Source organism: Neolamprologus brichardi, chromosome 6 (genome assembly GCF_056152115.1).
Source record: "Neolamprologus brichardi isolate AB-2024 chromosome 6, ASM5615211v1, whole genome shotgun sequence".
Taxonomy (NCBI): Eukaryota; Metazoa; Chordata; class Actinopteri; order Cichliformes; family Cichlidae; genus Neolamprologus; species Neolamprologus brichardi.
In genome coordinates, this window is record NC_142109.1 from 414,955 (window position 1) to 430,466 (window position 15,512).

General features: G+C 40.3%; 1 protein-coding gene across 3 annotated transcripts in view; it reads left to right on the top strand.

Annotated features, from left to right (window-relative positions):
• The window catches only part of LOC102782793 (glycine receptor subunit beta-like), a 61,212-nt gene that overhangs the window by 5,560 nt on the left and 40,140 nt on the right, over nt 1-15,512 (top strand). For all 3 annotated transcript variants that reach the window (XM_087841409.1, XM_087841407.1, XM_087841408.1), the window contains exons 2-3: nt 5,465-5,594; nt 14,468-14,574. In XM_087841409.1, coding sequence (XP_087697535.1) covers nt 5,470-5,594; nt 14,468-14,574 — 232 coding nt within the window. In that variant the 5' untranslated portion in view covers nt 5,465-5,469. The remainder of the gene's footprint in view (nt 1-5,464; nt 5,595-14,467; nt 14,575-15,512) is intronic.

Here is a 15,512-nt window from a genome sequence, read left to right on the forward strand (position 1 = left end):
TGGGTCACCAATAGATATAGTTCTGCTGTAAATAAATAATATATTACTTTGCTATGTATACATGGAAAGGGCATCTATTCAATCTAGATGGGCAAACAGATGACAAAAGGGGAGGGGGTGATATATTTTACCATGAACCTATTTACTGTTTTTGCTATATTTGCTGATGAACAAGGTGTTTGTCACCTTCAGTGTCAGTCTTGCAATATAACCAGAAAAATCTCTTTCCAAAAGTTCCTGAAGAAAATAACTTTTCTTAAAACAATAAAAGAATAGGAGTCACATTGCTAAACAAAAGTGATCCAACCAAGCCCTGAAAAATTTGAGACAAAGTCTGATATCACCACCGGGGGTGGGAGTTGTCACCATAGTAACAGTGGATGAAAAAGCTTTTTGCAGATTGAATGGAAGTAACATTTTAACTAACCAGCTCGAACTTTTAATACAAATCTATTGCTGTTTTGCTTTTATTCTGTACATTTGAAACATTTTACAATTCCATGAGTAATTTAGAATCACCGGTCATCTAACATGCATGTCTATGGACTGTGGGAGGAAACTAGAATGGCTAAAGGAAACCTATTACGTACAACCTCCACACAGAGGCCATGTGTGGTCTGAACAAGAAACCAACTTGCAGTAATGTTACCAATGTTAACTGCAGTTCCACTGTGCAGCCATTGTGTACTTTAGGTGCCAAATAGTTGTGTTGTTCAAACCTAATCAAACCATGAAAATTAAAGTCAGAATTTCTTGCCTAAACCTTATAAAACAGCTACAGAGAATAAAAGTCTTGTAGTTATAAAATAGGTCTAAAAGATCTGAAAAGATGTGACAGTTCAGATCCTGAGACTGACTCAAAGTCAGAGCTCTATTAAGATAAGCATTTGTTTAACCTTAACTAATAATTACTTTATGAATTTCTTCACAAATAAAATTTTAACCATTGAAGAGGAAAAAAAATACCCAGTTCAATTCAATTTTATTTATACTCACCATATCACAACAACAGTCGCCTCAAGGTGCTTTATACAGTATTTTAAGTTAAGTTTGAGAACCACTGCCTTAGGCAGTATCATAAGGGCTGGAACGCATTGTCACTGCTATGCAGACGACAACTTTATCTATTCACGAAGCCAGATAAAACACACCAATTAGTTAAACTGTAGGAATGTCTTAAAGACATAAAGACCTGGATGGCCTCTAACTTTCTGCTTCTTAATTCAGATAAAACTGAAGTTTTTGTACTCGGCCCAGAAAATCTTAGAAATATGGTATCTAACCAGATGCTTACTCTGAATGGCATTACCTTGGTCTCCAGTAACACTGTTGAGTCATTTTTGACTAGGATAAGTCATTCAATGCACATACTAAACAAATATGTAGAACTGCTTTCTTCCATTTTGCATATTATCTCTAAAATCATGTCTTGATGCATGCTCAATCATCCAGGTAAGGAAATCCCCAAAATTGATTCTGTTCATCTGGACGTAGTGTTCAGTGAGAGAAACGTTTCGTCATTCATCCAAGTGACTTCTTCAGTGTCTGTTCACTGCAGGTTTCCCCAACCTTATAAACGGTACTGTTTATAGTCTAAGGAGCTTGCAAAGAAAAGCGTCTGGACTTCTTTAAGTTGCTTGAAGACGTTTCACCTCTCATCCGAGAAGCTTCTTCAGTTCTAAGGTCAAATGGTGGAGAGTCCCAGATTTAAACCTAGTGGGAGTAGTAGACCCTAGTGGGTTTAAATCCCCCCCCTCCCCCCCCACCCCCGCCCCCTTGGGGGGGATACTCCCGCTAGGTTTAACTACGATGACCTGGATGACTGAGAACCTTCACAGACGGTACTGTTTATAAGGTCATTCAGCTCCTCGGGTAGGGAACCAGTCATCTCCACTGTGCTGTAGCTCTTCCCCTTGAAATGTGTTATGGTTTTTAGCCCACTCCACATGCGCCTGATGTTTGAGACAACATCAACCACACTGATTCATTTGTGGATGTATCCAGTAAGCAGTTTGTGTGGTTATTTACGTTATTGTTGGCAGCAGTTTGAAAAACTTCCCAGTACATAGTGTGGAAGCAGTGATGCAGGACCATGTGTGATTAGTTGGTTCAGCATTGAACCCGATCATTTCATTGTCGCTGGTTGCTCGTGCTTCAGCCTCTGCCTATTGGCTGGTAGCAGCAGGACTGAGGAGTAATCTGATTTGCTGAAAGGTGGGCTTTATAGGCACATGTGAAAGGGGTCTAAAGGTGATCCAGGATGTTATAGCCACTGTAGAACCACTGTTGAAATCAGCCACATATCTCACTGATCTAAACTGCACTACTATGCTTTATAGGCAATCATTCTGTACAATACAATAATTATAGTTCTTCAACTGTTTATAACATATTTCATATTTCTGTATAGTTTCATATTTCATATCTCCGTATAGTTTTCATATTTATATCCTGTTCATAGCTTGTACACTCTGTACAGCCTGTACATACTTATAGTTATAGCATATTCATAACATACCTTCATACCATGTACATTGTAACATACCCATAATAGACCCATTTTTGTAGTGTGTATATATATATATATATATATATATATATATATATTTATATATATATATCAATTTTATTGCTAATATATATTTTGTAATATATCTATTGCTAAAGCACTTTCTGGATGGATGCAAACTGCATATCGTTGCCTTGTACTTGTGACATGTGCAATGACAATAAAGTTGAATTCTATTCTAATTCATGTTGGAAAGCTTACATGGCAGAACTTTCTTCAGGCTGGCTTTGTCGCTTTGGGGTGTAGTACTTCTTGCCAGTGGTTGACATCATACAGCTTGGGCAGCACCCACACAGTGTCAGCGTAGGGGGAAAAAATATAAACAGCGGTACAGAACACATTTGATCATGAGGTGTTCAACATCAGGGGAGCACCTTGATGAAACACGCCATTGCTTGTTAGTCATTATAGACACGCCACCTCTCCTCAACTTACCCAACTCCTTTGTCCAGTCCTGACGATGAATGGAGAAGGAAGAATAGCCGATTCAGGGATTGAGGCATCCAACCATGCCTCCGTAAAAATATAGACATTGCAGTCCATAATATGCTGTGGAAAGCAGTTCATCCATTTTTTTTCCAAAATTTGGATGTTAGCTATAAGAATTTTGGAAAAAGGGGGAAAGTGTTGTCTGTTTCTCAGCCTGACCAGAACTCTGGCTCTTTTCTCCCTTTTCCTCCAGCGTTGTTCCTGCTCAGGTATCCAAGTTAAGCTACCAGTGTGGTCCCAGATTATGAATGTTGTAGGATGTCTAAAAGAGTCTGTCTGTCATAGGTGGTTAGTTGTTGCCAAAAAACTAGAAAATAGCACTTACAACACAAGAAAAATGCAAAATTGAGGAGGATGCTGAGTGGTAGTAGTCATCCTTACTGGCATAATCTTAGTGAGGGTGAAGTCTTCTGACATGGCCCACCAGGAGGAAGCCGACCCAGGAGGTTAATTCTCTCGTTTCATCTGGGAATGCCTTGGTGTTCTCCCCGGATAAGCTATAGGAGGTGGCTGGGGAGAGGGAAGTCTAGGCTTCTATACTTAGGCTACCGCCCCGTGACCAGGCCCTGGAAGAAAATGGATGAATAGATGAATGAATGAATGGATGGATGGATGGATGGATGCATGTTTAAAAAAATATGACACACAAACACACACGCTCCTATAAGCCACTATGACTAGGTAAATTAAGCCAGCATCCAGTTACTTAGCTTGTTATTGGCAGTGATGAGATTTGTGTAATAAAACAGTTATATAAGCCATCCGGTGCTATTAAAATCACTCCACTGATAATAAATGCCAATGGTGAAACAAGCTTGGATCTGCATGTTTGATGTATCAGAGGAGTTTGGAGAAATTTAAAATATTTCCTCAATTATCTGTCAGTCTATCATTATAAAAAAGAGGAGAATTTTGATGTACAGCATATAATGCTTTTGAATAGAAGAACCTTTCCTTTTGATTTGTGATTCTTTATATATTTATTGTATTCATGTTTTTTATTAAAGACAAACATTCAAATTGCTGGTAGAAAGGGCAAGAGAATCTTCGATCCCAGTAACTGGTCAGAAGTAAACAACAACAGAGTGTTTAATTTGGAAATTTTGCTTGTGCTTGGATAGCTCTTTTAAAGTGATGGGCAAGGGCAAGGAGTACAGAAATCTTGTTCATTTTATTGACTCATCATCTTCTGAATTTTAATAAGGCCAAAGACAAAGAAATGGTGATCAACTTCAGATGGAATGAGGAGGATGTATAAGGGCTATTATTAATTAAATAATTTTCCAAAAAGTTGCAAAATATTTTCCAAAAACCTTTGAATGAAAGTTGAACTTTAACCAAATATTAATTGTTTATATAGCAATAGCAAAAACATTCATAAACTTGAAATGTTGGAATTAGCATTACTATCCCAGAAAAAAACATTCTATGGACAGGCTCTATTTTCCGAGGAAGCTGAGGTCTTTCAACATGTGCCACAAAATTCTTCAGTTTATAGTGAAGAGGATGTTGTATTTTGATGTGGTCAGCTCGGGGAGCATCAGAGCCAGTGACACCTACAGATCAGGAAGGGCAATCACACTGAACATTTTTGATTGGCTGCAAACTGTGCACCTCTGACACAGTTTGTGCAACTGTGCACAAACTGTGTCAGAAAGGTCACTGAACATGTCATTATTATTGTTACTCATAGACAATCACGGCCATCCTACCAAAATGTACCAATGCTGCATTACTGAGTATACAGACTTTTAGTACATATACTTTAAGCTACATGTATAAAACCAAAGAATGTAAAAAGCGATTTATGTAGCTATGAATTTATTTCTTCTTAACATGATTTTTTGTCACATTAAATATCTTGATAAAATATAATGGTAAAATACTTCAAGTGAGGCATCTCAAAAACCTACATATACCATTTTCATGTAGAAAGTGGCATCCTGCTTTTAAAAAATATCCTTGACCGTAGATATATGGATTAATGAATTGAATAACTATATCCAATTTAGATGAGGCGAGTATAAATGGTGCTGCCACTCCTAGGTGTATAAGGGACACAGCAATAATAGATTTATTTATTTTCATTATTATTTCTGTCTGGCTTTATTATTATTATTTCCTTTCTGTTTTATACTCAGTGAACATTTCTAGGACAAATTTCAGTGAAGTATTTTTCAAGCTTTAAGCTGAATGTGATAGCATAGTCACAGATAAATACTGTAAAGAGTCTCAAACAAAGTGATGTATTTCCAAAACGTAATCACATCTATTATGATATGCATAAAAAATACATTCTAGTGGATTCCTACATGTGGTGAAATTTTGTGCTAAGTTTGCAACAATATTGTTCTTTTTTAAGCTATATGTTGTATGTACTGAGGCCAGTATTAAACTCTGTTTCAGGCACCATGGCTGTTGGATTGAGGCCAGTGATTTTGCTGCTTTTGCTGCTCTGCTGTTGGCAACTTGCCTCAAGTAAAGAAGGAAAATCCACAAAGAAAGGAAAAAAAGGAAAGCAAGTTGTCTGTCCATCGTGAGTAACATACAGTTGTCATATATATATATATATATATATATATATATACACACACACACACACACACACACACACACACACACATATATATATATATATTAGGGGTGCAACGATACACAAAATTCACGGTTCGGTTCGATACTTTGGTGTCACGGTTCAATATTTTTTCGATACAAAAAAAATGTTCATGCCTTTTTAATTTGTCATTTATTAAAATGATGAATATATATTTTAACTCAAAATTACAGTTTTTAAATTTAATGTTGCTGAAACAACAACGTAATAAAAAAATTAATCTATCTGATCGAGAAATCACTCATCTTTGGAAAAGAGAGTTTATTACAGAGAAATGTCTCTTTCCAAAATAAAAGCTATACTATACACTTCTTCTGGGCTATATTCTCAGCAGCATATTAAACATATCAGGTCCCCATAAGGAGAATCATGTGCTAACAGCTGTCTAAATGACTCGGGTAAAGTTTGTAGCATGCGTGCTTGTTGTTTTTGTCTGCTTCCACTTGTCTTTGCACAAGGATGATGTCGGAGTAAATGTGCAGTCATATTCATTGTGTTCCCACTAGTGCTGTCAGCGTTAATCGGAAATGACGTTAACGCCACAACACGGCAAATCTCCGTTAACGAGCTACCGCAAATCGCCCTGTGGGTGGGGCTGGACAGCGTCAACACGTTAACGAGCTAACTGCGCTAGTTCCCACCAATGTAATTGAGCATTGCGTGGCACATAGTGATGGGTCAGTCGCGAACAAAATGGCTCTTAGAGCCGGATCTTTGACGTGAACGACGCGAGCCGGCTCCTTATCGCGAGCTGTGGGTTTTTTTTCTTTCGCTCACCCTCTCTCTCTCGCACTTTTTTTCGCTTCACTCAGCATGCGAGCCTTGTGCTTTACGCTGGGAAGAGGGGGGAGGGGTGGTAGTTACAGTCAGTAGCAGAGGAACAGAGCGGGAGGGAGAGACAGAGAAAGAGCCAGGGACAACAACGTCACATTAGAAAGGTATAGAAATCATCCACAACTATTTTCAGTTGCAGATGATAAAGGATTCAGAAAGTTTATTCATGCAGGCCCATATGACAGAGAATATGCATCTTCTTTTTGTTTTCATATTATAATTTATATTTAATTGTGTTGTGGTTTGCAGTGTTTTGTGTTGTTTCACTTTAAATTTGTAAAAGGAAAAAGCTGAAAATTTAAATAGTTAAAAGTTGAAATGTGAATAGTTGATTTTTGTATTATATGATTTATTTATTACATTTTATGTGGAGTGAATAAATAAAAGTATATTTACGGTGGCCCCTACAGACAAAGCACGCACAAACTTCAAAACATGTAAAAACTCCAAAACACGTAAAAACTCCAAAACACGTAAAAACTCAAAAGCACATAAAAACTCAAAGCACGTACAAAAGACAACAGAAGTGCTCCAGGATGCTAGAGGCAGTGTTGAACTTTTGTTACCTAGTGGCTACACAAGCCAGGAAGTATCAACGACTGGATTTGGTGTGTGGTAATAACAGGTAAATGACCTTTTTTTAAAAAAATTATTTGACTATATATGAATGCTTGTGTATAAATACACAAACAATACACATATGCTTTCATGCTTTCAATTGTGTAATTTAAGTGATCTAGGTAGCTCTGTTTTGGAAGTTCAGTTCATGCTAGAAATGTGTTTTGGAGTTTGTACGTGTTTTGTCTCTAGGGGCCATATATAAACATATATAAATAAAACCACTGTTTTTTTACATTAGTTATTCCTTTTGTGCATAATTTTATATTATTGTTAATAATAAATTAATTAAAGCAACAAAACAACCTGAAGAGCCGGTTCGGAGCCGAAAGATCCGGATCTTTTTAGTGAGCCGAACCGAAAGAGCCGGTTCTCTAAAAAGAGCCGGAAATCCCATCACTAGTGGCACATCCAACATACTGTTTTACTTTTGTCCATGACGCGCTTACCTTCAGGGTCATACGTCACATGAAAACCAAAATAGTTCCAAACGCCACATCTGAATGAGGTTGGGGGAGGTTCAATTTGCCATGTTGCAACGACAGCTTAACTTCTGTCTCGCTAGCTTGCCCTGCGCTCAGTGAATCTGCGTTCGACTACTCCGCCTAGGCTGCACTGTCGAGCGCAGATCCACTGAGCGCTCAACACAGACAGCATCGTCAGAAGGAAAGTTGATAAAATAAATGAAAAATTTTGTATTGTTTGATACATATGCGTACCGAACCGAAAGCACTGTATCGAACGGTTCAATATCGATACGAGTATCGTTGCACCCCTAATATATATGTGTGTGTGTATATATATATATATATATATATATATATATATATGTATGTATATATACGTATATATACACATATACACATACATACACATGTATGTATGTATATATATATATATATATATATATATATATATTAGGGGTGCAACGATACACAAAATTCACGGTTCGGTTCGGTTCGATACTTTGGTGTCACGGTTCGATATTTTTTCGATACACAAAAAAATGTTGATGCCTTTTTATTAATTTGTCATTTATTAAATTTTCACGGCTCATTCTGCACCACATCTCTGTGCGTTCATCATTTGTTTAAAGCCAGCTCACCTCCTGCAACCACTTTTCTGAGAATACGCGCTTCTTTTGTGGTTCGGACTCCTGACATTTCTTTGGAGGTGGAGGAACATCACAGTAATTGCTTAAAGGAGCTTCTTCGACATCTTTAAGAGTTCTAAACAAATGTCTGTCCTCCTCCTGAAAATCTTATGTACGCAAACACGTGTTGCAACTTCTTATCTTGTGCGCGTTTTTTATTTTGACAGCGAATGCGCACCTGCGGACCACTTATGTGCAGCCCTGGTTATTTAGCTCATCATATTGCAGCCACAGAAATTCTTTTGTCCATGAAACCATAAAGCTGCACTTTCTTTTTGCCTTATAGTCTGATTTGTCATAACTTTTCCGTTTTGTGGTAAGCTTTTCTTTGGCTGTCACTTCTTCACCCTGACCTGTCTTATTTGGCTCAGCAGAACTAAAATATATATCCTGCTGCTTTTACACACGCACTCACATAAGCTCAGCGATTCTCTGCGCGATCAACCTCTCACATGTTTAAGCTGCAGGAGATTTCACTTGTCATGTTTGCATAGTAAGCTAATGATTGATAAGACGATGTCAGAGGAATTGGTGCGCAAATTATCATCACTCACCAATCAGTGCTATCGCTCTCTATACACAGTTCGCGCGATTGCAAAGTGAAAGCAAAAAACAAGCGCAAATTCAAACGCGATTTCAATATGTCACATATTGACAGTAGCTCACCGATGCCAATGACATAATTACCCAGCTACATTTCCGAAAGAATGCAAAAGCATTGACATATATTTTTCCTTATTACGATAGGCCGACGAGCAGAGCAGGGCAGCCCGACTGGAAAAATCGCTAGCCCCGGGACGTCGGGCTAGCGATTTTGCGAGCCCTGTATCTGATTGAGGAATCACTCATCTTTGGAAAAGAGAGTTTATTACAGAGAAATGTCTCTTTCCAAAATAAAAGCTATACTATACGCTTCTTCTGGGCTATATTCTCAGCAGCATATTAAACATATCAGGTCCCCATAAGGAGAATCATGTGCTAACGGCTGTCTAAATGACTCGGTAAAGTTTGTAGCATGCGTGCTTGTTGTTTTTGTCTGCTTCCACTTGTCTTTGCACTAGGATGCTATCGGGTAAATGTGCAGTCATATTCGTTGTGTTCCCACTAGTGCTGTCAGCCTTAATCTGAAATAAGGTTAACGCCACAACACGGCAAATCTCCGTTAACGAGCTACCGCGGATTGCCCCGTGTGTGGGGCTGGACAGCGTCAACACATTAACGAGCTAACTGCGCTAACACACTAGTTCCCACTCATGTAATTGAGCATTGCGTGGCACATCTGACATACTGTTTTACTTTAATCCATGACACCCTTACCTTCAGGGTCATACGTCACATGAAGACCAAAATAGTTCCAGACGCCAGATCTGAATGAGGGTGGGGGAGGTTCAATTTGCCATGTTGCAACGAGCTTAACTTCTGTCTAGCTAGCTTGCCCTGCGCTCAGTGAATCTGTGTTCGACTACTCCGCCTAGGCTGCACTGTCGAGTGCAGATCCACTGAGCGCTCAACACAGACAGCACCGTCAGAAGGAAAGTTGATAAAATAAATTAAAAATGTTGTATCGTTCGATACATATGTGTACCGAACCGAAAGCACTGTATCGAACGGTTCAATATCGATACGAGTATCGTTGCACCCCTAATATATATATATATATATATATATATATATATATATATATATATATATATATATATATATATATATATACACATATACATATATATACACATATACATACATATATACACATATACATACATATACATATATATATATATATATATATATACATATATACTAGGGGTGCAACAATACTCGTATCGATATTGAACCGTTCGATACAGTGCTTTCGGTTTGGTATGCATATGTATCAAACAATACAAAATTTTTCATTTATTTTATCAACTTTCCTTCTGACGATGCTGTCTGTGTTGAGCGCTCAGTGGATCTGCGCTCGACAGTGCAGCCTAGGCGGAGTAGTCGAACGCAGATTCACTGAGCGCAGGGCAAGCTAGCGAGACAGAAGTTAAGCTGTCGTTGCAACATGGCAAATTGAACCTCCCCCACCCTCATTCAGATGTGGCGTTTGGAACTATTTTGGTTTTCATGTGATGTATGACCCTGAAGGTAAGCGCGTCATGGACAAAAGTAAAACAGTACGTTGGATGTGCCACACAATGCTTGGTGGGAACTAGTGCGTTAGCGCAGTTAGCTCATTAACGTGTTGACGCCGTCCAGCCCCACACACGGGGCGATCCGCGGTAGCTCGTTAACGGAGATTTGCCGTGTTGTGGCGTTAACGTCTGAGTGAGTAGATCTGAGCAGATTTACAACATTAGGAAATTGCTGCGGTACTTTGTGCGAGACATATGATAAGAGAAACATTTAAATAAAAATAAAAAGTGCTAAGCAGATTGATATATACATGAATGCAGGTGATGATCAGTGCAAAAATGGAACAGGTACAGAGAACACAATACAGGGTCATGTGTTTGAGCAAGTGGTGGGAACAGTTAGTAGTTATTGTTCATGAGTCCAACAGCAGAGGGGAAGAGACTGTTCTTATGGCAGGCAGGAGTTGGACCCAAAATGCAGGCACTCAGGCACGAGGTTTAAACACAAAGAACTCAGCTTTATTTGCTGGCAGGAGAAAGTCATACAAAAGCAAACTAAACTAACCTGGAAACTCACAGTGAGACACAGGGAGCTCCACACAGCATGAGGGATGACGCGCCACTGACTCAGAGAAACACAGGGTTTAAATACACTGGGAAGTAACGAGGGGAATGAGACACAGAAGGAGGGCACAGCTGGGAGAAATCAGGACTGACGAGACAAGCAAAGCAGGACGCATTCACATAAGACACGGACCATCAAAGTAAAACGGAAGTATCACACAGAGACGCGAACTTGACACGGTGGAGACAGCAACTAAGAAACACAGAGACATAAACCATAAGGCAGAGGACTCTAAGAACCGAAAGACACAGAGGGAAACTCAAACATGCAGACACAGACTTACACAGAACAGAGGGGACACAGAGAAACATTTAGGGCAAGGGATCGAAACTAGAAACCATAGAATAACTCACACAAGTACAATAATACAAAAATCACAAAGAACTAAACATGCTGGGTCAGGAGACCCAGGACCCTGACAGCCTCAGGACATACATCCTCTGCTGGGCCTTCTTTATGACGGAGGGAATGGTGGGCTCCCACTTGAGGTCCTGGGTGATGATGGTACCCACAAAGCAGAATGTGTCCACAGTGGTGATGAGGGTGTCAGTCAGGATGATGAGGAGGAGTCGGGATGTTTGCTTCCTGAAGTCCACAATAATCTCCACTGTCTTCTCGGCATTCAGCACCAGGTTGTTGCGGCTGCACCAGGACACCCAAGTTCAGCCTCCATCCTGTAGGCAGACTCATCCCCGTCCGAGATGAGTCTGATAACTGTGGTGTCATCTGCAAACTTAATTATCTTGACAGACTGGTGGTTGGAGGTGCACTAGTTGGTGTACAGGGAGAAGAGCAGAGGAGAAAGAACACAGCTCTGAGGGGAGCCGGTGCTGATTGTCCGGGAATCCGGGACATTCTTCCCCAGCCTCACATGTTGCTTCCTGTCCGTCAGGAAGTCAGTGATCCACCGGCAGATGGGATCAGGCATATTCCCTTGGAGAAGGTCTGGTATGATGGTGTTGAAGGCAGAGCTGAAGTCCACAAACAGGATCCTGGCGTAGGTTCCCGGGGAGTCCAGATGCTGCAGGATGAAATGTAGAGCCATGTTGATAGCATCATCTGCAGACCTGTTTGCCCTCTGCAAACTGCAGAGGGTCCAGGAGGCGGGCCTTGAGTGTCTTGAGATAGGAGAGAACCAGGCGCTCAAAAGACTTTATGACCAGAGCCACAGGTCTGTAGTCATTTAGTCCAGTGATCCTTGGCTTCTTGGGGACAGGGACTATGGTGGAGGGCTTGAAGCAGGCAGGCACATAACATGCCTGCAGTGAGGATTTGAAAATGCCAGAAAACACTGGGGGCAGCTCGTTTGCACAGTGTCTGAGAGTGGCAGGAGACACACCGTCTGGGCCGGGAGCTTTACGAGCATTCAGGCTCTTAAACTGTTTCCTCACAGATACAGACAGACAACCTGTTGATGGCTAACCAACCGGACATAGTAGTGGTGGACAAGCAGAGGAAGACAGCCATAGTGATAGATGAACCACATCCAAGATCTCCGTCCAGAACAGCGCAGTCCTAGGAACAGCAGCGATACTGCGTAGGACTCTCAAGCTCCCAAGCCTCTGATGTGTGTGTGTGTGTGTGTGTGTGTGTGTGTGTGTGTGTGTGTGTGTGTGTGTGTGTGTGTGTGTGTGAACAAACAGCATGCTTTGGTTAGCATCATGGATGTTATTTCAGTACAGATATTATGTGTGTATGGCCTGTACAGATACCTGCTTGTCTGTCTGTATTGGCATACAGTGCTTCAACAGCGCCTAGCATAGGAGAAAAATTGGAACAGTCTGTGACCAGGGTGTGATGGGTCTGCACTGTTGTCTTGTCGTTTCCTGACTTCAAATTTCTACAAATCCTGAATCGAGAGCAAGTCGGCACTAATGATGTTTTCTACAAACCTATCTGGGCTTTTGAGAGTATTCAGGTCCATGTTGTTTTGACTGCATCACAGGACCAGTGCTCCAACTCCACATCTGTATTTAGATTCATCACAATACTTAATGAATCTGCATCCAGGATTACTATTCCATTTTGTTTTCTGTTCTGATTCTGGTTGTGATCCCTAGCCAGTGCATTGCTTGCAGATATATATATATGCTCACACGCTCACCTCGCAGTTGTCTCTGAGGTTAATGGTAGGGCAACCAGGGCCCTGGATTTTAACCTGAGAACCCTGTGGCATTCGCATCTGAGTTTGAGGAACCCACACAGTGTCGACCCTTGCAGATGGAGTTGCAGCCTCTGCCTGACTTAAAAGACCTGGTGTGAAGACAATATGAATCACCCGCTGTTTTGCACAGATGGTCCTCTCTATGTAGGAGAGGTTTGCTAACATGCACGACCAAGAACATTTCTCAGCCTGTCTCAGCAAAGCCACCCATGGCAGCAGGAACTGCAAGGTTATAGATGGCTTTCTAACTAATGCTGAACTGCCAGTTAACCCTTCAGATATTTTGGCCGACTAGGAGGCCAACTATTGCAGCAGACTTGGAAGACTTGACAGAAGAGATGTAAAGTAGCCTGTCCAGATGTACTAGGGGCTCAAGAATGGTCAGGTCCAGGGGGGCCTAGGATCTCCCTTCTTCTGTAAGGTGGCAACTGGGTTGTGGCAGTTGGCTCACCCCCTCTTCCACTCACTCAGAGCAGTTCATGTGCCAGGGCCCTTGCATGTGGTGGCAGACATGTTGAGAGGGGGCCTGAGTCCTCGAGAGTGGCGACATCCAGGGAGTTGACACACTGCCATCTGTTCCTCTCCCTGCAGAAAAACAATGTTCCACTCAGGTGGGGCAGAGTTCTCAGTTCCAAAGAGCCCCTTCAAGAGCAGAGGGACCCCCATTCTAACCCTGCATTCTGTCAAAGACTCTATCTGACTTCAACTTATCTCAGTTTATGGAGCTACAGTCACTTCCCACTGGTGGCTTAGACCAGGAGGTAGCTCACTGCCAGGATGCAGTATGCTCTGTCTGGGTTTTCACAGAGTATATCACATGCACTCAGACCATTAGGACAGGGGTGGCTGTAGCTCAGATGGCAGAGCATGTCATCCATTAATTGGAATGTCGGTGGTTTAATCCCTGACTGTTTTTTTGTCTGGTAAATACTAACCCCAAGTTGCGTCACAATGCATTAATCAGAGTATGAATGTTAGCTAGAAAGCACTTAAGCACAGAAAAAGTACTTGTCTGAATCGATGAGTGAACGTGTTATATGTAACTTTAAAATACTGAACCTGGTGGTCCTCAGCTTACAGATTACAAGGACACTGAATTAGCCGGAGCACTATCAGCCACTGCCTGCTTGTGGCACCCCCAGAAGTATGAAGTCATATGTATCCATCAAGAAACCATCATTTCTAACACTTTTAGTATTTTAGATTTAAATTATTTTATTTACATTACTTTTATCTGCTCAAATCATATTAATTATTGTCCAATATCATCCTCTTTAACAGGCAGTTGTCTCCAGAAGATTTGGCACAGGTTCCAGCTAACTCTACCTCCAACATTTTGAATCGTCTGATGGTCAGTTATGACCCAAGAATAAGACCTAACTTTCAAGGTAAAGTTCCAGTGTATACAACCACCATGCAGAATTACATTTGTCTTTTCATCAAGTCAAAACACATTTCCCAAAATACATGCAAAGTCTGCACTCATGACTTTTGTTTAGACAAACTTTGGTTTAAATATGTTGAAATGGTCATGACACTGACATTCCTGACATATAACACATGCATAATACATACCATAAATCTTTTCAACATTCTATTGCAGATGTGCATGGTGACATTGGTCAAATCCTATCAATCCTACCTGTTAATGATAGCTCCTCTATTGATTGTGGTACGATTGTATAAGCCTCTATTATAGTAAATTGGAATCATGCTTTTCCTTCCATATATGAAAAGTGTAGGGATTTCAAACAGTTTGTCAGTACAGACAGTGTCCCATTGTGTAATACCATATATTGATTATAAAATGATTATTAAATGGGATACCTTTAGCTAAAGGACCCCATTTTTCAAACAGGTATCATGAAAAGAAAGCTGAATGCAGACTGGACAGAATCTGGAAAGTATGTTAAATATATGATAAATAACACATACAAATCTATCGTTATAAATCTCTTTATGAAAGTTCAGGTAAATACTTTACATTTTTTGACTCTCTTATGTCTGATAACTACCATTAGTGTGATTTATGTCTTATGATATGCCATAAAATAATCATGAATTTGAGTGAATTTTGTTTGTATATATTCTTCATTTTTTATTCACTTATATGACACATTGAGATTAAAAACTATTTTTTGAAGAGAAACGTGAGCAAGAGGGCAGCAGAGGTTACAACAGATTATAGCAACTAACAAGATAACAAGTAAAAAAACAAACCCTAGCTTTCAAAGTACAGGGTGGGCCATTTATATGGATACACCGTAATAACATGGGAATGGTTGGTGATAATTAAGTCCTGTTTGTGGCACATTAGTATATGTGA